The following is a 27,846-nucleotide window of genomic DNA, read 5'->3' as shown; positions in this document are numbered from 1 at the left end:
AAATGAAATAATCATGCATGCATCCATTAGACAAAGCTTAAAATTGAAAACATTAGGAATAGGTCATTTACCATGGATTCTCTGTGTGCAGCGATAGATTTCAACATGGCTGCATGTTTTTCTTCTTTCTCACGCTGCTCTCGGGCCTGTCTGGCCTCACGTTCAGCGACCGCTTTTGCGATGATCTCTTCCTCATTACTGACTTCTTGCTGCTTCTGCACGGCTAACTTCTGTATAATAGTCTCTCTGTGTCTTTGAAGCTCTCTAAAACACAAAAAAGAAAGAAGACAAATCTGAGACAAAGCAAGCACTGGAGATAATTATACTTTCTCTCCAGGGTTCCTGTACTTCACCCACACAGTGAATTTCCATGACTTCCATAACCTGATTCACGGATGAGCATGTTGTAGAAATGTGGATGTCCATTTGTATGTCAGGTAACAATCTTTTGAATTAGTAGATTTATATATGCTGGTTTGCAAGCAGGTTTGCATTTAAAACAAACACTCAGAAAGCTGATTAAATATGAAGCTAAAACTAAATAAAATTAGATGAGAATTTAGATGAGAAACTTAACCTTACAAAACTTAGAAATGTTGCCTTGGCAGCTAATTGAAATAACATTGAAATAACATTTCAATTAGTAAGTTGAAGTAATACAATTACTAAAACTAAAACTGAAATAATGAGTGCTGTCAAAATCGATTAATCGCAATTAATCACATCTAACATAAATGTTTGTTTACATAATATATGTGTGTGTATATATATTATAATATATATGTACACACACACACACACACACACACACACACACACACACACACACACACACACACACACACACACACACACACACACACACACACACACACACACACACACACACACGCACACAAACAAACATATATGTATATAAATATAATAATATATACACACACACAAATACTTGTATGTTAGATGCGATTAATCAATTTGACAACACTAAAATAAATATAAATTAAAGCTCAATAGAAATAAAAAAAAAACAAATAAAAAAAATGACAAAAGCACATAAAAAAATCCTAAATCTTAAACTGATAATATAAAAATAAAATCATTATCATCATCATCATCATCATCATCATCATCATCATCATCATCATCATCATCTTCTGCTTATCCGGGGCCGGGTCGTGGGGGCAACAGTCTAAGCAGAGACGCCCAGACTTCCCTCTCCCTAGCCATTTCCTCCAGCTCTTCTGGGGGGACCTCGAGGCGTTCCCAGGCCAGCCGAGAGACATAATCCCTCCAGCGTGTCCTAGGTCTTCCCTGGGGCCTCCTCCTGGTGGGATGTGCCCAGAACACCTCCCTGGGAAGGCATCCAGGAGGCATCCGAAACAGATGCCCGAGCCACCTCAGCTGGCTCCTCTCGATGTGGAGGAGCAACGGCTCTATCTCTAAGGGAGCGCCCAGCCACCCTGCGGAGAAAGCTCATTTCGACCGCCTGTATCCGGGATCTTGTCCTTTCGGTCATGACCCACAGCTCATGACCATAGGTAAGAGTAGGAACGTAGAACGACCGGTAAATCGAGAGATTCGCCTTACAGCTCAGCTCCTTTTTCACTACGACAGACCGGTACATTGACCGCATTACTGCAGAAGCTGCACCGATCCGTCTGACGATCTCCCGTTCCATCCTTCCCTCACTCGTGAACAAGACCCCAAGATACCTGAACTCCTCCACTTGAGGCAGGAACTCTCCACCAACCTGAAGAGGGCAAGCCACCCTTTTCCGACTGAGAACCATGGCCTCGGACATGGAGGTGCTGATTCTCATCCCAGCCGCTTCACACTCGGCCGCAAACCGTCCCAGTGCACGCTGAAGGTCCTGGTCTGAGGAGGCCAACACGACAACATCATCCGCAAAAAGCAGTGACGAAATTGTGTGGTCCCCGAACCGGACACTCTCCGGCCCTTGGCTGCACCTAGAAATTCTGTCCATAAAAATTATGAACAGAACCGGCGACAAAGGGCAGCCCTGCCGGAGTCCAACATGCACCGGGAACAAGTCTGACTTACTGCCAGCAATGCGGACCAAGCTCCTGCTCCGGTCGTACAGGGATAAAAATGTAATTAATTAATTAAAAAAATAAAATAAAAAGTATATAAATAATAGTAATATAGCACTGAAAGCCCATGATAAAATAACAAAATGCCTAAAATATTTAAAATGCTCCCAAAGTCATTTTATCTGTTATCTAGCATTTAATATATCAAGTTTAGTTTGTGTTGGAAGTGATTAACATAAATAATCGGCATGCTGTGTGTTTTATACGGTTAGAAAAAATTCCCTTGTAAATGTAAAAAATGCTCCTGAAAATCAAAATAAAGAAGTTCATTTCTGACATGTCATTCATACCCACCACAGGACACATTTCCATTGTCTTACAGTACCTAAATATGTCCTCCTGCTTTTCTTTCCTCATTTTTGTCACTTTTTCTTTATGGCTGGCGAGCTGCTTCCGTTTCTCCTCATCTTCCTTCTGCCTCCGGGCCTCTGCTGCTTTCATCTGCTCTCTGTTGGTCAAATGGTCCTGATGGAAGACAGAAGAAGGGATTTCAAAACAGCATCTGATTCAATCTAGCTGCTTTTTCTATGTGAATGTTGTCCAACAACCGCCTTACATGAAAAGAATTCATCATGCTTCTCTTCTCTTCCTGTTTTTTGCGCTCTTTCATGGATTGTTCCCATAGTTGAAGATCTTGGAGTCGCTCAATTTCTTCAGCATCCTTTTTGACCTCCTGCCTCTCCTGCTCTTTCTTCATTTCATGATCCTTTAACCTAATAGAGAGGGAAACATCAGACGCATTGTATTAGGTCCTTTCAGGTAAGTCCCAGCTAACAGAGAACGCTCTCAGAACTAGAAAATGTTCTACATTTATGCATTTGGCAGACGCTTTTATCCAAAGCGACTTACAGTGCCCTTATTACAGGGACAATCCCCCTGGAGCAACGTGGAGTAAAGTGCCTTGCTCAAGGACACACTGGGGGTGACCGCTGGGATCAAACCAGCAACCTTCTGCATATCAGTTAAGTTAATCTCAAAAATGGTAAATGGACTGCATTTATATAGCGCTTTCAACAGATCCATGGCCACCAAAACGCTTTACATATTGCCTAACATTCACTCATTAATACACTGATGGTGTCAGCCATGCAAGTCACCATCCAGCTCGTCGGGAGCAGCTGGGGTTAGGTGTCTTGCTCATGGATACCTTGACACTTGGTCAGGTGGACGCGGGGCTAGAACCACCAACCTTCCGGTTAGTAGACAACCTTCCGGTTAGTAGACAACCTACATGAACCACTGAGCCACTTTCTCAAAGTTGCGGACAAATGTATTTATACATTGTTCGTGGGGTGTTTTTTAATTAAATGTTTTAGTTGAATGATCGTCTAACATTTTTTTAATGTTAATAATTGTTTCAGAATGTTCAGAGAACGTTTAAAAGCAGTGTTCGGGGTAATGCATTACGTAATCAGAGTACTCTTTTTAAAAATAACGAGTAATGTAACACATTCCTTGTAAATTTACAACAAAATATGACGTCATTTTGTTCTCGCAGCCCTGGTTTGTGAGTTATCGCAGCTTGTTCTCGACACATCATCTGAGCTGAACTTTTTTCTTGTGGGTGTCCGAGAACTATTGTGTGATTGGTCAGAAATCTACAGTGGGCGGGGTTAATGCGGAGAAACGAAAAATGTTCGGCACCTGCTTTTCTTGTGAAGTATGGAATGTCCTGGACAGAACAAACTTTGTTCTTGCAACCTCAAGAAAACAAACAAATTTCTTTGTTCTTACGGAGTGTGTACCAAGCTGAACTGTAGGGCTAGTTAGGTAAGAAATACTACAGAAACTGAATAAAGCAATTGAATGTAAAATAATCGTTTTCTTTGCAAAGATTAAATACAGATTAACCAAATAAAGTTACAAAAGTTATTCAGCCAAGAGCAGTGAGGGATTCTCTCTTTGCTTTTTTTGTTTGATTAACAACACAGACAGCAGGTTTATTAGGCTGCTGTCACTTTAAGAGCTTACGCATGGATCCAATATACTGTTGCACATGAATTTCTGAACTGTTTACGTTAACTTAGGACATAACCGACTGTGTTTTTGTGAAAACTTGGCAAGACTGACAATATTTTTGTGTGTATTTGACCGTTTAAGAGCAACAAGCTGCGAAAAGGTAATCAATTTGGCACTCACAACTGTTTGAGAGGCAGCGTTGTGTGCGCGTACTTTGAATGTGAGCATGGCTTCCCGGTAGGGAAACACTGTGTTAAAAAATACAAATAATATACACTCACCTAAAGGATTATTAGGAACACCATACTAATACTGTGTTTGACCCCCTTTCGCCTTCAGAACTGCCTTAATTCTACGTGGCATTGATTCAACAAGGTGCTGAAAGCATACTTTAGAAATGTTGGCCCATATTGATAGGATAGCATCTTGCAGTTAATGGAGATTTGTGGGATGCACATCCAGGGCACGAAGCTCCCGTTCCACCACATCCCAAAGCTGCTCTATTGGGTTGAGATCTGGTGACAGTGGGGGCCATTTTAGTACAGTGAACTCATTGTCATGTTCAAGAAACCAATTTGAAATGATTCGAGCTTTGTGACATGGTGCATTATCCTGCTGGAAGTAGCCATCAGAGGATGGGTACATGGTGGTCATAAAGGGATGGACATGGTCAGAAACAATGCTCAGGTAGGCCGTGGCATTTAAACGATGCCCAATTGGCCCTAAGGGGCCTAAAGTGTGCCAAGAAAACATCCCCCACACCATTACACCACCACCACCAGCCTGCACAGTGGTAACAAGGCATGATGGATCCATGTTCTCATTCTGTTTACGCCAAATTCTGACTCTACCATCTGAATGTCTCAACAGAAATCGAGATTCATCAGACCAGGCAACATTTTTCCAGTCTTCAACTGTCCAATTTTGGTGAGCTTGTGCAAATTTTAGCCTCTTTTTCCTATTTGTAGTGGAGATGAGTGGTACCCGGTGGGGTCTTCTGCTGTTGTAGCCCATCCGCCTCAAGGTTGTGCATGTTGTGGCTTCACAAATGCTTTGCTGCATACCTCGGTTGTAACGAGTGGTTATTTCAGTCAAAGTTGCTCTTCTATCAGCTTGAATCAGTCGGCCCATTCTCCTCTGACCTCTAGCATCAACAAGGCATTTTCACCCCCAGGACTGCCGCATACTGGATGTTTTTCCCTTTTCACACCATTCTTTGTAAACCCTAGAAATGGTTGTGCATGAAAATCTCAGTAACTGAGCAGATTGTGAAATACTCAGATCGGCCCGTCTGGCACCAACAACCATGCCACGCTCAAAATTGCTTAAATCACCTTTCTTTCCCATTCTGACATTCAGTTTGGAGTTCAGGAGATTGTCTTGACCAGGACCACACCCCTAAATGCATTGAAGCAACTGCCATGTGATTGGTGGTTACGGTAGATAATTGCATTAATGAGAAATTTAACAGGTGTTCCTAATAATCCTTTAGGTGAGTGTATGTATTTAATCTCACTTTATTAACCAATGTATTTGCTGTTAACCTTTGATGATCCAATTACTAATAAGCAAAAATTACTTTAGATCAAATTAATTTGTTTAATTTTTAATTGCTGAAATAAGAGTTTCTTAGCCTGACGTCAGCATACTCAGATTCTAGTCAGAATATGAGTCTGATGCTGCTCCATTGGGCTGTGATTATGAGGCGTGTTTCAACCGAACCAGGAAAGAAAATGCCTCTGCACTCAATTGGATAGATCTACAACCAATCAGAGCAACGGAGTAAGAGACGTATGTTGAGCGATGCATAGTTGTCAGAACTCAACTGCACGCACGCTGGAAGAAGTAGAAGAAGAAGGTGAGTGTAAACGATCTTTGTCGGTGTTGTAAAAATGAATTCAAGGATACACGGAGCACTTACCAACACGATCATCATTTTTGAGAGAAATAGTAAAGGTGAATGCATATACCAACAAGTTCTCCGTTTAGGAAACAAATTCAACCCAAGCGCTCTTTGGTGGCGTGGATGGTTACGTTACTGTTGATCATCTGTTCATCATCGTCTAAAGCCCGCCCTGACAATCTGATTGGTCCAAACAGCTTTGTTTCTAGCATAGCTGCTCCACAACGGATCAAGTCCAGACCGAACTTCCCGACCTCAAATGTTGTGGGCGGGGTTAAGTTCGGCTGGCATCCAGTCTAAGGCCCTGTCCCAAATGGCACACTTCATGTGCACTTTCGGTCTTGTGGACTTACAATGGCCGCTGCGTGCATGTGTCCGTTAAGTCCACAAGACCGCAGGGTGTCCCATTTGTAATTCTAGGTCTCAGAAGGGTGCTCGCGAGCGCCCCCTTTGAGGTCGATATGCGTTCTCGATGCGCACTTCTGCCGAGCCCGCACTGGTGCGGGTTACGCAGCGGACTTCTTCCCGGCAGTCAAAGCGGCATTACGTTGTGAACGTGCGGACTTAGAGGAAGACCGTGAGGGTTTAGGGTGCCATTTGGGACAGGGCCGAAGAGTTTCTTCTCCTGCGACCTATTCTTTTGCAATCCAGAATGGCAGCACAGCTGAAAGGTTTGTTTGAGCTGCGCCCTCTACTGTACAGCCGTTGATTTGCATTTCCTTCATCCTGAGGCTTATTCGTTTCACTTCTGGTACATGTGCCAAAACATTTTTTGTTGTTATTAAAAAACAAGCAGCAAGCAAGTACAGCCCAAGTGAGAAAAATAACACAAAAGTAACGCAACATATTACTTTCCATCAAAAGTAACTAAGTAATACAATTAGTTACTTTTTTAGAACGTAACACAATATTGTAACGCATTACTTTTAAAGGTTTCTTTCCCCAACACTGTTCAAAAGTAACACTCCGATAATGTTTGATGAATGCTAAAATGAAATGTTTCCTTTATGTTTGCATAACCAAGAAAATACATTTTAAAACAGAGAACGTTCAGAAATAACATTTATATTGTAATTGGAACGTTATCAAAAAGCATATTTTTGATAGCTGGGTTTTTGCCAAATGCACTGAAGCATGAATGCACTTTAATTTCTCCTTACTGTAGTTTCAAGCTCTCAGCAATGGCCAGTTGGTCGTGTTTCCTCTGCAGGGCTTTCTGCTGCTCCTGACGGGTGGCCTGTTCTTCTCTCCAAGCCATTTTGGCCAAGATATCTCTGTCTATGTCTTTGCTGGCATTCTGCTTCATGCGTTTTAGCTCGATCTGAGCCTCCCTTTCCTTCAGAACCTCTGCCAGCATCAGAGCGCTCTATAAAAACAAGAGGATGGTTTCTACAACGTTTTACCACAGAAAAAGATTTGTGATCAAATGATGTGAGACACAAACATGGAAGCCTTTCACTCTGTCGGTCTGGTAGTACTGCTGCGTTTTTGATTTCTCAATGGCCTCCTTTCGTGTCTGGGCCTGGTATTTCGCTTCTTCTATGTCAAGTAGTTTCCTCTCCTCTTCTTCGATCGCCTCACGAATTGCTTTCGCCTCCAGCTTTTTTTGTCGTTGTCCCTGTAAGGACAAAATCAGATTTGTTTGCTGTACTTTGTTACTGTAAGTCACATATTAACACTCAGAGACCCAAGTACTGATGTTTATATATATATATATATATATATATATATATATATATATATATATATATATATATATATATATATATATATATATATACTCAACTAAAGGATTATTAGGAACACCATACTAAAACTGTGTTTGACCCCCTTTCGCCTTCAGAACTGCCTTAATTCTACGTGGCATTGATTCAACAAGGTGCTGAAAGCATTCTTTAGAAATGTTGGCCCATATTGATAGGATAGCATCTTGCAGTTGATGGAGATTTGTGGGATGCACATTCAGGGCACGAAGCTCCTGTTCCACCACATCCCAAAGCTGCTCTATTGGGTTGAGATCTGGTGACTGTGGGGGCCATTTTAGTACAGTGAACTCATTGTCATGTTCAAGAAACCAATTTGAAATGATTCGAGCTTTGTGACATGGTGCATTATCCTGCTGGAAGTAGCCATCAGAGGATGGGTACATGGTGGTCATAAAGGGATGGACATGGTCAGAAACAATGCTCAGGTAGGCCGTGGCATTTAAACGATGCCCAATTGGCACTAAGGGGCCTAAAGTGAGCCAAGAAAACATCCCCCACACCATTACACCACCAGCACCAGCCTGCACAGTGGTAACAAGGCATGATGGATCCATGTTCTCATTCTGTTTACGCCAAATTCTGACTCTACCATCTGAATGTCTTAACAGAAATCGAGATTCATCAGACCAGGCAACATTTTTCCAGTCTTCAAATGTCCAATTTTGGTGAGCTTGTGCAAATTTTAGCCTCTTTTTCCTATTTGTAGAGGAGATGAGTGGTACCCGGTGGGGTCTTCTGCTGTTGTAGCCCATCCGCCTCAAGGTTGTGCGTGTTGTGGCTTCACAAATGCTTTGCTGCATACCTCAGTTGTAACGAGTGGTTATTTCAGTCAAAGTTGCTCTTCTATCAGCTTGAATCAGTCGGCCCATTCCCCTCTGACCTCTAGCATCAACAAGGCATTTTCGCCCACAGGACTGCGGCATACTGGATGTTTTTCCCTTTTCACACCATTCTTTGTAAACCCTAGAAATGGTTGTGCGTGAAAATCCCAGTAACTTACCAACAACCATGCCACGCTCAAAATTGCTTAAATCACCTTTCTTTCCCATTCTGACATTCAGTGTGGAGTTCAGGAGATTGTCTTGACCAGGACCACACCCCTAAATGCATTGAAGCAACTGCCATGTGATTGGTTGATTAGATAATTGCATTAATGAGAAATTGAACAGGTGTTCCTAATAATCCTTTAGGTGAGTGTATGTATATATATATCTATATATATATATATATATATATATTTTTTTTTTTTAATAAAGAAAACCAAAAATATTACATCAAGATGTCATTCAAATTACAATTAGACAGAGAGAAGTATAAAAAAAAACTTTCGCTAGATAAAAGCCTTATTCATCGTCTGGTATCGTTTAAAGGCCTTTGAAGCTGCACTGAAACTGTCATTTGGACCTTGAACGGTTTGGTGCCCATTGAAGTCAATTTTATGGAGAAAAATCCTGGGATGTTTTCATCAAAAACCTTAATTTATTTTCGACTGAAGAAAGAAAGACATGGACATCTTGGATGACATGGGGGTGAGTAAATTATCAGCAAAAGTTTATTAAAAGTGAACTAATCCTTTAAGTCCAGATTAAATAAAAATTGTCATGAAATATTTTTTTGCTGATCATTTTCCAGTCGTGCCTGTTTAAGGGTTAAAGGTGTTTACTAAAATGATGTTTTATGCATATTTTATTTTAGGGTAAATTTAGGTTTTTTCAAGCACAAATGACAGCGCGATACTTACAGCAATGGTGTTGGACCAGTGCTTGACGAGCTCTTTAGAGCGCATGTGCAGCGCCTCCCGCTGTTCAGCTGCTGCAATGACACTTCTGTTGTGATGATTCACACCGTTCACACTGTCCTGGATGCGCTGCCATTCCGTTTTAGACAAAACTACCACTTGACGAAGGTCTGCTTCGGTTTTCTCCATCTTTGAATTCACAACTTTATGCATTCGACAGCATATATCAAAGTTATTATAAAAGCTTCAATTATTATACACTATTCTCAGATATGTTGGTGCTCAGTATGTGTAATTCTCACCTTGTTTACTCGAGCCTTTCCTCCGACCGTACTGGACGACACCTGTTGTTACTGAGGCGGTTGACATTTTAACTGCTTTGTATTTCCTCTCACATTCGTTGATCTAGACGTATATTGAGATGATTTTTTATTTTATTTTGATTCCTTCATACATCGAGAGGCTTGGCTAACGTTGTAACCTAACATGCTCGGACTCTCTACACTGTGTTGTTCGGCAACCATTAAAACTTTTGTTACACTGTTCCCCAGCAACCCTGTCTGTGAAGTAGGTGACGTCATGCGGATCTGTCCTTAAAGGGCCAGCAAAACAAGTTGATTTAGCCTTATAATTCTTAACATTATGTGATGTAACTACATTCAATTTACTTTAAATTCTTAGTATATAAACTTTTGATTATAAATATTTTTCTGCACGCTCTTCTTGGTCTGGTAGCAAACAAACAAACAAACAAACAAACAAATATAGCCTTATAGTATTAATACTATTAACTAATTTGTTGTTTAATTAAACTTGACCTCTAATAAAACGAGTAATGTGTTTTGTGTGTTATGCATCATTATAAAGTCAGTGTTATGAACTTAATGGCAAAATACTATATACGTCATGTACATTTTCTACATGATTGGTAGACCAGGGGCCTGTTTCAGAAAGGAGGTTCAACAAACTCTGAGTTTAAACCTGAACTCTGAGTTGACTTACTCTGAGATGGGAAACTCTGAGTTTTGGGTTTCAGAACAGCTGAATTGAGGTAGTTCAATCAACTCTGAGTAGACTGACTCTGAGTTAAGCTCATGCATTCCAACTATGAAAAGCCACGATCAATGGAGCTCCGAAATTACGATTCACCATGGCAACAGCACCCAACAAAAAGACGTTTGCATACTTCCGGGTCAATACACAAGTTTAATTCTTATTTATTTTAATTAAGTTTAATTTTCATGGTATCCAAAAGGCAAACAAAGAATGTGGCAGCAGCTAAAAAAAAAAAAAAAAAAAACCATAATTCAATCAGGAAAAGCTTTAAGCATAAAATGTTCATGGGTGTAGGTTTAATGACTTTACAAACATTTGACATATTAAATAAATATCATTCAGTGTCCAATGTGCAGCAGCTTTTCCCACATAGACCCTTTTCACAGACTGTGATGACGTGTTTTAATGGTCATCAATATCGTAAATCCTGCAATGTTTTTTTTATTTATTTTTTATGTGTGTACATTTATAACACTAATACATTGTATTATATTACTTTTGCATCAAATTACAAAAATCAAGTTACCGCTGCTGTGAGAGTGTTTCTAATACAGCGTCTATGGGAGTGATAGTTAAAATTAACATCTTTCTCTCTTTTCACTGCAGTTATCAATCTCACTTTAATTTTTCCATCTTTTTGAAAGTTGTGAAATCACTATTGTGGAGTTTTTCTTTTGCTATTTGAGCAAATGGAGACACAAAAATATATATTTAATGTATTCTCTCATTCACCGCTATAAGAGTTAACCCAACTATGACGACTTCAGCTTCGGAAACCCAGAAATGTGAAAAGGGTCTATGCTCTTTTCACATAATGAAATGTTCTCTGATCCTACCTGTTACATTTATTAATCAGGGTAATGACATTATTGACTTCTACTCAGGCCAGCCAAACTCCAGCACCACTGACAGATGAAAAGGAGATGGAGGAAGAATATTAACACCCAACAGGAAAAAGAATAAAGTATTTGTAGGAAATAAAGATGACTATAAAAATGTAAATAAATGTATTTAACAGCTGTGGTGGTGGTTATGCCATATATCTCGTACTACCATCTGGCAGCATCCTTCCATTCCATACAGTAATCCGTTTTCAGAAAGTGTGATGATGGGTATATGAGTGTCATAAATGTGTCCAACCACTGGAAATCCTAAAGGAAATTCTAATTATTAGGTTACTTCTAGAGGATTATCAAGTGAACGTCAGGATCTTGTATAAAACATGCCATTTTTGTCACTTTGACAGTGTCCTCATGTGCTTTTCTTACTTTGTATTTTTGTCAAGTGGCAGAAAATTTAATTTGTTTTAAGTAAACTTTGCTTACTTTAGATTTAGATTAAATTTATAATTTTTTTTATATTTATACTTGAAATATGACCAAAATACTCAGTAAGAAAAGCATTTGTGGCGTTTGAATGAATGAATAAAGTATTTAAACACTGCTGGTGCTTTAAAAAGGGGGAGGAGAACGAAAGAAACTCTGGGTTTACCAAAGAAAACCTGCCTCTGACCAGGTTAGGTTCACAGAGTAAGTTACCCTGGTAACTGACTCTGAGTATAAGTTACCTCTCTTTCAGAAACGGGCTTGGCTTACCCTGCTTTCTCGGGTTTGACATACCTCCCATTCTGAAACAGAAAACCCAGAGTTTCCCTTATTTCAGGGTTAACCTACTCAGAGTTTTCACTTAACCTCCTTTCTGAAACGGGCCCCAGGACTAGTTGTCACACATAACCTTTTTTTTTTTTTTTCAAATTAGTCTTGCTTATGTTCCTGAACCATGTTTTCCCACTATATGGGGGTATGTTGACACAACAGGAACTTGCCTTAACCAACCTGTTAAAGGCTATTAAAATGTAAACAGTGAAATATATTACTGTCATCAAGTGTTTTTTTTCTTGTAACAGTCACATTTTGATGAATCTCAATAAAACAAAAAACACATAAAGTTTATTATGATTTTGACTGTTTTTATTGGATTATTACTTACTGATAAGCCCACAAGACAGACAAGAGAAAAAGGCAACAGAATAAATATGTGTCATGTGGTCACCTATAGTCAGATGAGCTTGTGTGAAGAAAGTCCAACTGACCAGTGATAAGCTTCTTTTCATCTTATATTCACTTTAAGCTCAAATAAATAGATCAAACACCCATTAAAGTATGCAGACCCAAACATGCATAAATAAAGAAATAATAACAAGAGATAAAGAAATAAAAGTCCAAATAAATAAATACATGATAAATTAATAAACAAACAAAACAATTTATGTGAGAATAAATCAATAGGAAATACATTAAGAAATATATAAAAGTGGAAATAAACAAATAAATGCATGTGGGGGGAAAAAAAGTAAATGTATAAATAAATAGTAAAAATAAAAAATATATATTTATGTGAGAATAAATACATGAAGAAATATATAAAAAATGGAAAAATAAATGAATAAACAAATAAGTACATTTATGCGAAAATAAAGAAATGAATAATAATAAGAAAATACATAATGACAAATATAAAAGTGGAAATAAATAAATACACGTGGGACCAAATAAATAAATAAACAAATAAATAAATCAATTTATGCGGGAATAAATAAATAAATAAATAAATAACAATAGGAAAATACATATAAAAGTGGAAATAAATAAATACATGAGGGAACAAATAAATACATTTATAAATAAATAAACAAATAAATACATTTATGTTAGAATAAATACATGTAATAATAGGAAAATACATGAAATATATAAATGTGGTAAAAATAAATAAATGTATAAATTAATAAAAAAATAAATACATTTATGTGAGAATAAATTAGCAAATGCAATAATACACTCTAAAAAAAAAAAGGTTCTATATAGCACCAAAAATGGTTCTTGGCTCGTAATCATAGGGGAACCTTTTTTAGTGCTATATAGCACCAATTTTGGTGCTTCAGTGGTTCTTCAGCGGTTCTTCAGAGGTTCTTCAGCGGTTCTTCAGAGGTTCTTTACCGGTTCTTTGACTAAGGTGCTATAAAGCACCTCTGAAGAACCGCTGAAGAACCACTGAAGCACCAAAATTGGTGCTATATAGCACTAAAAAAGGTTCCCCTATGATTACGAGCCTTTTTTTTTAGAGTGTAGGGAAATACATAAAGAAATATACAAAAGTGAAAAAAAATGCATGTGGGAAAAATAAATAAATGCATGTGGGAAAAATAAATAAACAAATATTTATGTGGGAATAAATAAATAAATGTAATAAATACGGAAATAAATAGATAAATGAGGGAACAAATAAATACATGTATAAATAAATAAACAAATAAATACATTTATGTTAGAATAAATACATGTAATAATAGGAAAATACATGAAATATATAAAAGTGGAAATAAATAAATGCGGTAAAAAATAAATAAATGTATAAATTAATAAACAAATAAATAAATGTATGTGAGAATAAATGAGCAAATGCAATAATAGGGAAATACATAAAGAAATATACAAAAGTGGAAAAAAATAAATAAATGTGGGAATAAATAAATAAATAAATATATACATGTTCTAAATATATACATGTAATAATAGAAAAATACATGAAATATATAAAAGTGGAAAAAAAATAAATGTGGTAAAAATAAAGAAATGTATAAATGAATAAACAAATAAATACATGTGTGAGAATAAATGAGCAAATGCAATAATAGGGAAATACATAAAGAAATATACAAAAGTGGAAAAAAATAAATAAATGCATGCGGGAAAAGCATGTGGGAAAAATAAATAAATGCATGTGGGAAAAATAAATAAACAAATATTTATGTGGGAATAAATAAATAAATAAATAAATAAATAAATAAATAAATGTAATATATATTAAATAAATACATAACGTTAAAAAAGAAATTTAGAGAATACATTTTAAAGAATAAAAACAGAAAATAATAGATAAAATGAAAAAGTAATAAAAAAAAATGAATTGTACTTGTTTTATCAAGTCATTTCTTTTTTTCGTTATTTATTTTATTTTGCTGTTGCACAGTGGCAGGAGGAACTTTAGGGAGGGCGCGTGAAGGGCGGAGTTCAAGGAGGAGGAGATCCTCTTTATTGAAAAACGCCACAGAACTAGAACATCAGCGGCGCACGCGATCAGTCATTTGAGTCGCGTCGAGTCACTACATCAACAGGAATGGCCCCGGTATCAGTCAAACGCGTTTTAATCAGTGAAAGTGTGGATCCATGCTGCAAAACTATTCTTCAAGAGAATGGCATTGAAGTGACGGAGAAGCAGATGACTAAAGAAGAGTTGATGGCAGAGATTCAGGTAACGTTAAATGAAGTTCTGCTGCAACTTCACCGGAATATCAAGTGTCTGGATTTGAAGCGCCGCCAAGATAATGGCGTCTTCCAATGCAATGCAAAATGTGATGATAAAATATTAGCATGTGAATGCCTGCCTTTTGATAAAGTTTGTGTGTGTGTGACTGTGTGTCACCCCTCCTCCTCCTCCTCTTCAAGAGTCTGATGCAACAGCAGGCTTTATCTGCACCATATGAATCATTTCAACCGATTCACAGCTAATGATTTTATTAGGCATCAAATAATCAACAGACTTCCCCCCTGTACTTTATGCTTAATGCAAGTGTGTTTTGCTCTCTGCATGTGTTTTAACTTATGAGGTAATGTTATTTGCGTGCGTAGTTTATCATTTTTCACCACCACCAATGCTTCTGTCATTGCATGCATGCATGCTTGGTTATGATGCCAATAATATTAATATAATAGTAATAAATTATAATATACATAGTAAGGCATGGTCACAAAATAAAAAGCAAGCAGTACTGAATGCATGGTGACTTGTGACAATAAGTTAAGTATAAGTAAAACCTTTTACATGCCAATTTTGTTTACATATCTTAATCTTCCCCCCTAGAATTATGATGGTCTAGTTGTCCGATCAGCAACTAAAGTTACTGCTGATGTCATCAATGCTGGGAGTAACTTGAAGATCATTGGCCGGGCCGGAACAGGAGTTGACAACGTGGATGTGGATGCAGCAACCAAGAGAGGAATCATTGTCATGAAGTAATGAAGCATGTGGAGTCTTGCTCTGACCTCTATTCTGTGTTTTCAGTGCTAAAGCAGGTTGCACTAGTTTCTGTTGTTAACGGAATAGTTTTGCCCCAAATGAAACCATCATCATCATCGATTATTGACTCTTGTGTCATTTTAACTAGGTATAATATATAATTTTTCTCGTCAAACACACATCTTAGAAGGTGCTAAGGAGAATGGCTAGGAAATAGAAATTCCTTTCCTAAACGTTTTTATCTGAAGGGTACATAACACACAGTTTCTACCAATCTCATGTTTATCTTGAGTACCTATAGAGTAGTATTCAGTTGTTAAGTCTGACGTCACGCATCTCATACCAGAAGAAAAACAACAAACGGTGCTAATACACACACACACACACACACACACACACACACACACACACACACACACACACACACACACACACACACACACACACACACACACACACAATGTGGTGTAATACTACAATAAAAATTATAATCATAACCATTTTCTCCATACCAAAATTCCAGATGGCCAGACAGTGATTCATCTTTTTTAAATTTATAAAATATTAATGTCTATGACGCTGTGAGCACAGAGACTGTTGTGTAGACTGTAAGTATTTAAAATGTTTAACTTTTTAAAATGTTTGTTTAATATGAATAAATATTAAACGGCCGTCGATGGCATTCTCAAGTGAAACGAGTTAAGGCTTGGACCCAGAAATGGCGTTCCTGACGACTTAACAAGCGGAGATCCTTCATATCTCTGAAGAGTCTTTAGTTTGATCAGATTTATGAAAGACATATACGCTGTACCTATTCTTTCCGAAAACAGCCGAGCTCGTGGAGGCGTGCAGTGGGGGCGGAGCTAAAGAGACACACACACACACACACACACACAATACATTATGGCATCATCCCATAATCTAACTTTTGATAACTTTTGATTCACTATACGTTCGTGTTGTTTACATTATATGCACTTGCACGCCGATTGCCAACAAAACACAGACATTTGATGCAGTTTTACTCTCCGCTTGGGACCGGGATCTTTTATCGCTGGGAATGCTCCATCTTTTAGTTTCAAACGATCTGCAAATCTAGCGTCAAACTGAGCCTTGTTTATAAAACATTTGTCCCCGAAATGCCGGGAACAAACAAACACACTTGCCGAACTCCGGAAAAAACTTGCTGCTCCGGAAAAACAAATGGTGTACTGTTCCCTTAACGCTGGGTTATTTGGGAAGCCGAAGAAGGTTATCTTTCCCTCACAACCAGAAACACACTTCTTTAGTGACATTGTTTGTCTAAAAACAAAATGACAGCATAGCCATAAAAAGCTCCCGTAACCCGAACAAAGCTCGTTGATGGGCGTGTTCTCGCTCTGGTGGATGTGCGCACTCGCTCATCTGGGAGAAGTGCCCATACAAGCAATTCAGCCCTTTAAGAAGTCATACAGGGCCATACTCGAAGAAAACTTATAAGAATTCTGAATGAGTGTATTTGGCACAGAAATATTCTTGTCATACGTCCAACTCATTTTTTTTTAAACTTTGGCTATGTTTAGCTGGATAATCCAACTCTTTAACAGTGTAAATAAGTCAGAATGCATGAAATAGCATTAGACATCCCCTTTAATGTTGTTTTAGTTTTATTTTTTTATTATTGAAGGTGATAGCTGAAAGATGACTTTTTTTTTTTTAGCACTCCAAGTGGAAACACAATCAGTGCTGCTGAGCTCACCTGTGCTCTTCTGATGAGCTTGTCACGGTAAACTGGAAAAAATATTATTTAATAAAGAACTTCTGTTTGTTTTTAAAGGGTTTATATCATGTTTTGAAATAAATAATTAATTGTATTATTAAATTATTGTAACTTTCAGAGGTCTCTTATGTCTGACTGTGGGTCTGCAATAGGGTAGAAAATGGTCAAAAAATTAATTAATAAACAAAATTTTGTCTGCTTTGGACTGTAGGCTTATAAAGTAAAATGATTAAATGATATTATCCCTTTAAGCTTTTACAATTATTATTTAAGTTTATATGTTCAATTCCTATGAAACATTGAAACATCCTCATTTAAATTTTCAAATAATAAATTTATTATTATTTTCTGCATTTCTTAGACATATTCCGCAGGCTGTCATGTCAATGAAGGATGGAAAATGGGATCGTAAAAAGGTATGTACACTTTTTTTTTGTCTTGTATTGTATTGTATTTGTCTAGAGTATTGCATTCAACAATGTTGTAAAATTTTGGCAAATCATCCAGGTATTCTTAGCATACTGAAAGTTTACAAATGCTGTGCACAGTACACACAATGAGCCAAAACATAATGACCACTTGCCTAATATGCTGTTGGTCCTCCGTGTGCTCTACATGGACTCTACAAGACCCCCGAAGGTGTCCTGTCGAATCTGGCATCAAGACATTAGCAGAAGGTCCTTCAAGTCCTGTAGGTTGTGAGGTGGATCCACCATGGATTGAACTTGTTGGTCCAGCACATCCTTCAGATGCTCGATTGGATTGAGATCTGGGGAATGTGGAGGCCAGGACAACACCTTGAACTCTCCCTCATGTTCCTCAAACCATTCCTGAACAATCTGTGCAGTGTGGCAGGATGCATTATCCTGCTGAAAGAGGCCATGTCCACCAGGGAACACCATTGTCATGAACGGGTGTACCTGGTCTGCACTCTGCAACAATGTTTAGATAGGTGGCACATATCAAATTTTCGCCCATATGAATGGCCGGACTCATGGTTTCCCAGCAGTTGCCAACATTGCCCAGAGCATCACACTCCCTCCTTCGGCTCGTCGTTGTCCCACAGTGCATCCTGGTGCCATCACTTCCCCAGGTAAACAAAGCACACATACACGGCCATCCATGTGATGTAAAAGAAAATGGGACCCATTAGACCTTCTTTCACTGCTCCAAGGTCCAGTTCCAAAGCTCGCGTGCCCATTGTAGGCACTTTCAACAGTGGACATGGCTCATCATAGGCAGTCTGATTGGTCTGTGGCTACTTGGCCCCATATGCACCACTGTGTTGTGACACATTCCTCCCGTAACCATCATTTAAAATGGTATGTCTTGTGCCACAGTAGACCTTTCTGTTTTTCTTTGACCAGACGGAATATCCTTCATTGCCCTTGTGCATCTATGAGTCTTGGGCACCCAAAACCCTGATTTGTACCCAGAGATACTCTGACCCAGTCGCCTTGCCATAACAATTTGGCCCTTGTCAGAGTTTATTCCTGCCCATTTCTCCTGCATCCAACACGTTGATTACGAGAACTGATTGTTTGCTTGCCGTCTAATCTACCCAGACCTTAATATGTGGCCTTATTCGGAAATAATCATCAATGTTTGCTTCACCTGTGGTTAAAATGTTTTAGCTCATTAGTGTACAAAGTACATGCAGAAACAGTATGCCATTCCATAGCCATGCTTTCCTGTCTGTGTTAACTCAGTCATCACTAATCAAATGTGATCACTGAATGTGTTGCTTCACATTGTTATGGTAGATGGCTGAGTGCTTTGCTAATGGTTTTGCAGTTCATGGGTGCAGAGCTGTATGGAAAAGTTCTTGGAATTTTAGGGCTTGGAAGAATCGGAAAAGAAGTGGCGACAAGAATGCAGTCTTTTGGTATGAAGGTAAGATCTTTGTGACCTAAAAACAAACTTAAATGCAGGCATAATAGTGATTTAGTGAAGTATTTTATTGTTTTACCAAGATGGAACTTTTTGCATCCCTAATAGACCATTGGGTACGACCCCATCACACCTCTGGAGGTTTCTGCGGGCTGGGGTGTGGAGCAGATGTCTCTGGAGCAGCTGTGGCCGCAGTGTGATTATATCACAGTCCACACTCCACTCATGCCCTCCACCACAGGTACACACAACCAAAACAGAACATGTGTCTTTGCTAGTTTGCTCAGGCTGCATCATTTGTAGCCTGGATGCCAGCCGAACTTAGCCCCGGCCACAACATTTGAGCTCGGGCAGTTCGGTCTGGACTTGATCCGTAGAGGAGTAATTATGCCCGAACAGAAACTGTTCGGACCAATGAAATTGTCTGGGCGGGCTTTAGACGATGATGGACAGATGATAAACAGTAACGTAATCATCCACGTCATCAAAGGCGCTCATATTGCTGCTGCTTGGATGCCAAGAATAAAATCCTGAGGTACCTCCATCTAATCTAATATAATTTTTGTAATCTAATCTAATCAAATTTTTCTTGTTGAATATTGAGATAGATAGATAGATAGATAGATAGATAGAATCCCAATTTCAATAAATCCATCCATCCATAAATAGAGATAAAATTCCCAATTTCAATAAAAACATCCATCCATCCATAGATAGGGAGAGATAAAATCCCAATTTCAATAAATCCATCCATAAAATAAGCTAAAATTCCCAATTTCAAGAAAACAACATCCATCCATCCACCCATAGAGAGAGAGAGAGATAAAATCACAAATTCAATAAATTCATCCATCCATCCATCTGTAAATGGAGATAAAAATCCCAATTTAAATAAATCCATCCATCCATAGATAGATAAAATCCCAATTTCCATTTATCCATACATCATCCATCGAGAGATAAAATCCCATTTTCCATCCTCTCATCCATCGAGAGATACAATCCCATTTCCATCCTCTCATCCATCGAGAGATAAAATCCCATTTCCATCCTCTCATCCATCGATAGAAAGATAAAATCTTAATTTCCATCCATTCATCGAGAGATAAAATCCCATCCATCCATCCGATAGAGAAATAAAATCCCAATTTCCATCCATCCATCCATCGAGGGATAAAATCCCATTTTACATCCATCCATCCATCCGATAGAGAGATGAAAATCCCAATTTCCATCCGTCCATCCAGAGACAAAATCCCAATTTCCATCCGCCCGTCCACCCATCCGTCTGTTCATCCAACCAGAGACAAAATCCCAATTTCCATCCGCCCGTCCACCCATCCGTCTGTTCATCCAACCAGAGACAAAATCCCAATTTCCATCTGCCCGTCCACCCATCCGTGTGTCCGTCCATCCAGAAACAAAATCCCAATTTCCATCTGCCCGTCCACCCATCCGTCTGTCCGTCCATCCAGAGACAAAATCCCAATTTCCATCCGTCTGTTCTTGCTGCTAGAATGACCCCAGTGTAAAATCAACCCTTTGATGATGTACTACACAGGTCTCCTCAATGACGCCTCATTTGCTAAGTGTAAGAAGGGTGTGAAGGTGGTGAACTGTGCTCGTGGTGGCATCATCGATGAAGCCGCCCTCCTCCGGGCTCTGGAGTCGGGGCAGTGTGGAGGAGCGGGACTGGATGTGTTTGTGGAGGTCAGGGCTTGTCTGTCACCCAGACTGAGAAATAATTTTGCTTTTTGCTGCATAAATATAAATAAACAACATTACATGCAAAACATATTTAAAATATTACTATTAATGTTGCTGTTATTTTGGGGGGTTCAGGAGCCTCCAAAGGACCGGGCGCTGGTGAACCACCCCAATGTAGTCAGCTGTCCTCATCTGGGAGCCAGCACTAAAGAAGCACAGGCTCGGTGTGGGAAGGATATCGCCCTGCAGATTGTGGACATGGTTACTGGCAAAGCATTAGTGGGAGCTGTGAGTCACGCTCTGTTTTAATCTCTGAAATTAACTTTATGATGGTGCAATATTTGCCCCCTGGAACAGATTTTTTTTTTTTTCCTGAATGTTTTTCGTGTACTAATGAGGGTATTTTCCTAACCATAAGAGTTTCCTCGTATATGTCAAATAATTCCGGTAAAATAAAAATGTACAATCTGAACAATTACAAACAATTATCGAATACAAAAGTATCTGTATATAATGCAATAAAGTAATTTATTTTGTAGGACAAAACATGGAAGTCTTCTGGTCATGTTCACCATAGATATTTATCCTTAAATCCAATTCCACCATGGAAAACCTGGAAATATCAAGAATTTTGGAAATGAAATGGATTTATTTGTTTAAAGTCATTTGAAGCATGGAATGAACTTGCTTTTATCTATTTTGTAAGTGCATGTTATTGATCTTATTGTAAACAGTTTATTCATGCATGTGCTTTTATTTTTTTTACTTAAGCTTGTCATTTTTAATCAATTTCATAACTGACATAAAATCTTCCAGTAACGTTCCTGCAGTCTACTACTCAGGAACGTGATGGATCCGCTTCCATCCAATCAACAACCGACGGAAAGAACTAGTCCCTGCCCTACATTTAATATGTTTTTTGATCATTTGTTTTACTTGGATGTATATCGCAATACAGTAGACCAGATCATTTATTCTCCTCAGGTCAATGCTCAGGTGTTGGTCAGTACCTTCTCTCCTGACTCTCATCAGTGGATTCGGCTGGGAGAGTCCATGGGCAGAGTGTTGAAGGCCTGCAGCACTTCTAAAGAACCCTACAGTCTGGTCCATGTCACTTCACTTGGTAGGTCAATTATTAAGGAATAAATTAGCTAAATATGTTGTCAAATTTTGTCATTAACTCACCAATAACCATTTAAGGAACACGCCCACTTTTTGGGACTTTAGCTTATTCATCGTATAGAGTTAGATAAGTCCATACCATTCTCATCTCTGTGCGTGCCATAACTCTGTCTGACGCACCCACCGCCAGCCTAGCTTAGCACAAAGACTGGAGGTAAATGGCTCCAGCTAGCCTACTGCTCAATAAGTGACAAAATAACGCCAACTTTTTCCTATTTACATGTTGTGATGTGTATAGTTAAATCGTGTACTAAGACCGACGGAAAATGAAAAGTTAAGATTTTCTAGGCCGAAATGGCTAGGAACTATTCTCTCATTCCTGTGTAGTAATCAAGGAACTTTGCTGCTGTACCATGAGTGCAGCAGCGCTGCGTAATATCATTGCACCTTCTGTGTCGGTCTTCTTAGTACACGATGTAACTATACACGTCACAACATAGCATAGCTGGAGCCATTGATCTCCAGTCTTTGTGCTAAGCTAGGCTAGCGGTGGGTACGTCAGACAGAGTTATGGCACGGAGATGAGAATGGTATGTATGGACTTATCTAACTCTGGGGGATACGGTGAATAAGATAAAGTCACAAAAATTCGGCATGTTAGTTTAAGTAAAGTAAGTACTTTTTTTTTTTTAAGTAAAGTACATTTAAACATAACAGAACTATCCAAAGTGCTGAACAAAGTAAAGAGAAATAAAATAAAAAGATAAAAAACAAGAATAAAATAGAATAGAAACAAATTGAAACCAGACCAAACAAACAAGTATAATAATATTAAAATGCCAGGGAATATAGATACGTTTTCAATTTTAACTTCAAAATAGCAATGGAAGTCGAAAGGCAGATGTCCAGGGGCAGTTGGTTCCAAAGACGGGGGCGGCAACAGAAAAAGCAATATCTCCCTTAGTTTTTAGACGAGAGCGAGGGATGAATAAAAGAGCCCTGTCTGAAGATCTTAAAAATCTGGACGATGACTGAGGAGTAAGCAGATCTTTAAGATAACCATTGGGAACAATATATTTACACAATGCAGGGTCGGACACACAAGACTTGCACACACACACATATTTACTGTGAGGAGAAAGCAATCCCATATGTACAGATTTTTCATTATTTTTTAATTGAATTGTAATATTTCTACTCTTCTGAGAAAAATTGTGTATAAACCCTTTTTTAATCAAAATAATTCACATTTAATTTTTTAAGGTTTTAAATATCTTAACCCTGTGTGAATGAATAATTTGGAATTATTAATTCCATATTATTAGATATGGAATCATTATCTCGCGATTTTAATTATCACAATCTCCAGTGTCTCTCGCATCAAAAAGCAAAACATTCATTCTATATCAAAAGGGTATTTGATTCAATAAGAGTTATATACTAAATCCATTTGGACCAGAAATCAACAAACAAATCCTTCTGAAAATGCACATAAAATGTAATTCTCTCCAAATTGAAAATACTTTTTAAAACATCAATCCAATCCTGCATTTGTGGAGGATTAGGTTTATACCAGCATGTAGTTATGGCTCTTTTGTTTTTGCTTGATGCAAGAATTATTCTAAACATTTATTTGTTCCCCCTTTCCCAGGAAACCATCAGCACAAATAAATGCCCTAATAAAGTACCTCCAAACTGCAATCAATTGAAGTGCCTAGAATCTTTTCTAGTATAAATTATAATAACCTAAGTATGGTTTTCACCTTAAAAATAGCCAAAGATGCTGGCATAGCATTAAAAAAAGCAAGCACTCATGATTAACTTTGTCTTGATGAAATAAAATATTATTTTATATTTTCATGATTACCTTCTGTATTACAACTAAATAAAAGACTTGCAAATGAAAAATAATGACAATTTATATTTTTGGGTGAACAATTATTCTTATCTATTGGCATTACATTTGATCATCAACAGTGCAAGGATGCCATCTTGTGGCAAGATCATGCATGTGTATTCATCTTACTATTATATATATCTATATAAAATATATTTATTTGTTTGTTTATTTTTGCTATTCAGGGGAGTCGTTGAAGAAGTCCACTGGGTTCTTGAGCTCAGCAGCTGTAGTTGGTTTGCTCACTGGTCCTCAGAAGGGCCCCAACTTGGTGAATGCACTGCCTCTAGCTGCAGAGACGGGAATTACTGTAAGACAACTTTACAAAACTTTAGTTTCATATTTCGGAACTCGTCTGTACTTTACGGTATATCACACGTTATGTTAAATCTGTCTCTGTGTCACAAACCCCCAGATGAAGACGGATCATAAGGACTCAAATGACCGTGTGGCGTGTGTTGTGGAGGTCTCTGTGAACGGCAGTAGCTATAAGGCTGTTGGCTCGGTGCAGGCTGGGGTTCCTGTGCTGTTGGAGCTGAATGGAAGTGCGTTTCGACAGCCTGTAACTCTCAGCGGACACCTGCTGTTCTTCAAGGCTGCCACCTCCACTGAGCTCCTGCTCTCCGTAACCGGTAAAGACTGATTCATATTCTGCACAAATAGCCTTTAAAGGGATAGTTCACCCAAAAATTCTGTCATTAATTATTCACCCTCATGCTGTTCCAAACCCCATAAGACTTTTGTTCATCTTTTTCATGAAATCTGGGAGCTTTCTGTCCCTCTATTGACAGCTACGCAACTGACACTTTGACACTTCAGAAAGTTCATAAAGAGATCATAAACTAATCCATATGAATTGAGCTGTTAAGTCCAATATTTCTGAAGAGACTCGATCGCTTTATATGATGAACAGATTGAATTTAGGCTTTTATTCACATATAAACATTGATCAACGAACATAAACAGAAGCTCAACCGAACCTGCTTGATGCATGAGAACAAACCTCATTGGTTCTTGCAGAAGCTCAAACGTGCTGCGTAACACGAGAATGAACCTCATTGGTTCTTGAAGAAGCTCAAACGTGCTGCGTAACATGAGAATGAACCTCATTGGTTCTTGAAGAAGCTCAAACGTGCTGCGTAACATGAGAATGAACCTCATTGGTTCTTACTAGTGCCCAAATTCATCTCAATCAGCTCCCTAGTTCAGTAGTCAGGTCACTGATTCATGACCTTGGAACGGACCCGTGGGCTGCGTCCCAATTCGCCTACTTATACTACGTCCTAAAAGTATGTACTCTTTTTGTGAAGAAAAAGTACATACTTTTGAGTGTGTAGCAGAAGAGTATGCAAGCTTTGGGACATACTACTTCGTCATCTTTAACGGACTCTGTTACGTGCGTCCTGTCACCGTTTAAACTGTCAATCATCGTCACAGTTAAAATCCCCCACTGTAAATTTTTTATTTCTTTTTCTTGTTTAAATTTCCTACCGTATCGGAGAGCAATGTAGTCGCTCGTTGATCTGCCTTTCGTGGGTCTTTAAACTCCTCTCATGTGTTTGCAAAGTTAATGGCCAAACGTATCATTACAAAAGTTCTTAATGCTGCTGCAGGTGAAATATAATGTGGATAATTTTGAATAAATATATTTTTGTCAGGTTAAATACTGATAATTGCTCACTCAAACCACTTTATCTAATCCTCTTTACTTAACCGTCAGACTCACGTAACCGTCATGTTTGTAGTTTTTTTTAACACTTTTTATCCACGTTTGTAGTTCTAATCGAATCCTCGTCCATCTCGCAAAGGGTTGTGGGCAATATCAGCCGTTAGAGTGCGCATTGATCTGCACTTCGGATTCTGACCGGAAATAGTAAACCATCCAGGAATCTTTGGAATACTCTTTTCAACATACTACAATTTGGGACATACTAATTATTTTTTCGAATACTATTTAGTACGGATAGTATGCGAATTGGGACGCAGCATCAGTTTATTGATGCTTTCCTATCTTTCCTCAGGGGTTTTGGCTGCTGCAGGTGTGGAGCTGGAGTCCTTCAGTGCCTCTACTGCCAGCAGTGGTGACCAGTGGTACTGCATGGGGATTTCTTCACTGCTAGGGGACATTGGTGCCTTGAAGTCCTTAGTGAAAGAGGCTGCACAGCTCACTGTTTGAATATCTGTCACTGAGCCTGATCTGAACCACTTAACATTCCAGCATCTAAAGCTCTAGCCTGACTGAGTTTCATTACTTACTGTTACTCGCATTGTTCATGACACTACAATTCTTAAATCAGCAGTGTGGAAAAATAGTACGATTTTGACTTTGTTGTTGTTATTAGTTTACTAAACCTTATTTGTGTTGCTGATATGTGAATGCGTTTGATTAAAACAATAACCATCAGTGCTTGCAGTGGATTGTGTATCTTTTCATCATACTAAAGGGTTGCGATTTTTGTCCCTTGTGTGAAAGAAAAAAAAATGACATTAAACTGAAGCCAATTTGAACTGCTAATATAATCATTCACTGAACACTGCACTTATTTCCCCCTTGTTTCTTTTTGGGACTTCCAATGGTTTCCAATGTCTTATTAACAAATATGCAAATATGCATTAACAAATAGCACACTCTATCTTTCTCTATCTCTCTATCTCTTTAAGTGTGTGTGTGTTTATATATATATATATATATATATATATATATATATATATATATATGTATGTATATGTGTATGTATGTATGGTTTTACTCTACAAAGTCTTTTTTTTAATATTTTGATCACATGTTTTCTTTTGGTAATCAGTGGATGATCCTAAAAACAAAGTGATCTCAATATAAATTACTTTAGTGCCTTTTCATTCCCAAAACTATTTAATTCCCTAAAACCACACAGCCCTTTTTCTGTGTGCTTCTCTTTACAGGTAGTTATAGATTATATATACACTTATTGCTTATATGTGACCCTGGACCGCAACACCAATCATAAGGGTTAATTTTCTTCTGAAATCTGTTGTTAGGATAGGACAATATTTGGCCGAGATACAACTATTTGAAAATCTGGAATTTGAGGGTGAAAAAAAATCTAAATATTGAGAAAATTGTTCAAAAGTTGTCCAAATGAAGTCCTTAGCAATGCATATTACTAATAATAGATTTTTGATCTATTTATGGTAGAACATTTACAAAATATCTTCATGGAACATGATCTTTACTTAATATCCTAATGATTTTTGGCATAAAAGAAAAACTTATCATTTTGACCCATACAGTGTATTTGTTGGCTATTGCCACAAATACACCCGTCCGACTTATGAATGATTTTGTGGTCCAGGGTCACATATGATCACATGACAAAAATATGTAGTCTGCATTAAATTCACATTCAAATCACTTTTTTGTTTCACGACCTTGAACACAAGGCTTGCAATGTCAGATTAAACCCATCCCAGCAAACAGAACGGTTCCTTAGAGGGATAGCTCACCCAAACATTTAAATTCTGTCATTTACTCACCTTCAAGTTTTTCTAAACCTGTATGAATGTCTTTGAACGTTAGAATATGGTCCACGTTTTTATAGCTAACGTTCCTATAATGTTGCAGAGAGGTTTTACGCTAATAGGAACTTATTCTGGGCACTTTCTATTTTTTTTAGGATCTATTGATTTATCACCCAAAAATGAAAATTCTGTGAACTATCCCTTTAATGTGTGTATCTTGAGATCCAATTCACACTTCAATGATACATATGAATTGAATATATCCAGAGTCAATTTAGATACTTAAATGATAAGCAATTAATATGAAAGGATATTTAAAATATAACTTTTATAAATCGCCTCAATGAGCAGGAAAGGCGCG

General features: G+C 38.1%; 2 protein-coding genes across 2 annotated transcripts in view; one reads left to right on the top strand and one right to left on the bottom strand.

The window, feature by feature from the left end:
* Positions 1-10,066, bottom strand: part of cfap210 (cilia and flagella associated protein 210) — an 11,475-nt gene extending 1,409 nt beyond the window's left edge. The window contains exons 1-7 of the mRNA XM_079821399.1: positions 9,780-10,066; positions 9,481-9,680; positions 7,418-7,591; positions 7,134-7,339; positions 2,668-2,824; positions 2,437-2,576; positions 72-264 (exon numbers count right to left, since the gene is read on the bottom strand). Of these exons, the coding sequence (XP_079677525.1) occupies positions 72-264; positions 2,437-2,576; positions 2,668-2,824; positions 7,134-7,339; positions 7,418-7,591; positions 9,481-9,680; positions 9,780-9,846 (1,137 nt within the window). The 5' untranslated portion in view covers positions 9,847-10,066. The remainder of the gene's footprint in view (positions 1-71; positions 265-2,436; positions 2,577-2,667; positions 2,825-7,133; positions 7,340-7,417; positions 7,592-9,480; positions 9,681-9,779) is intronic.
* Positions 10,067-14,608: 4,542 nt separating this feature from the next.
* Positions 14,609-26,504, top strand: phgdh (phosphoglycerate dehydrogenase). The gene is made up of 12 exons (XM_079821336.1): positions 14,609-14,847; positions 15,457-15,608; positions 17,312-17,377; positions 17,733-17,787; positions 19,166-19,264; positions 19,370-19,502; positions 20,823-20,971; positions 21,104-21,256; positions 21,953-22,091; positions 24,173-24,297; positions 24,403-24,619; positions 26,009-26,504. Exons 1-12 carry the CDS (start codon positions 14,713-14,715, stop codon positions 26,161-26,163), a joined length of 1,578 nt encoding a protein of 525 aa, XP_079677462.1. The 5' UTR covers positions 14,609-14,712; the 3' UTR covers positions 26,164-26,504.
* The last annotated feature ends 1,342 nt before the right edge of the window (positions 26,505-27,846 follow it).

This window comes from Gobio gobio (genome assembly GCF_949357685.1).
Source record: "Gobio gobio genome assembly, chromosome: 7".
NCBI classification, from domain to species: domain Eukaryota; kingdom Metazoa; phylum Chordata; class Actinopteri; order Cypriniformes; family Gobionidae; genus Gobio; species Gobio gobio.
The sequence above is the reverse complement of the archived record's forward strand: the minus strand, read 5'-3'. Positions and strand labels throughout refer to the sequence as shown.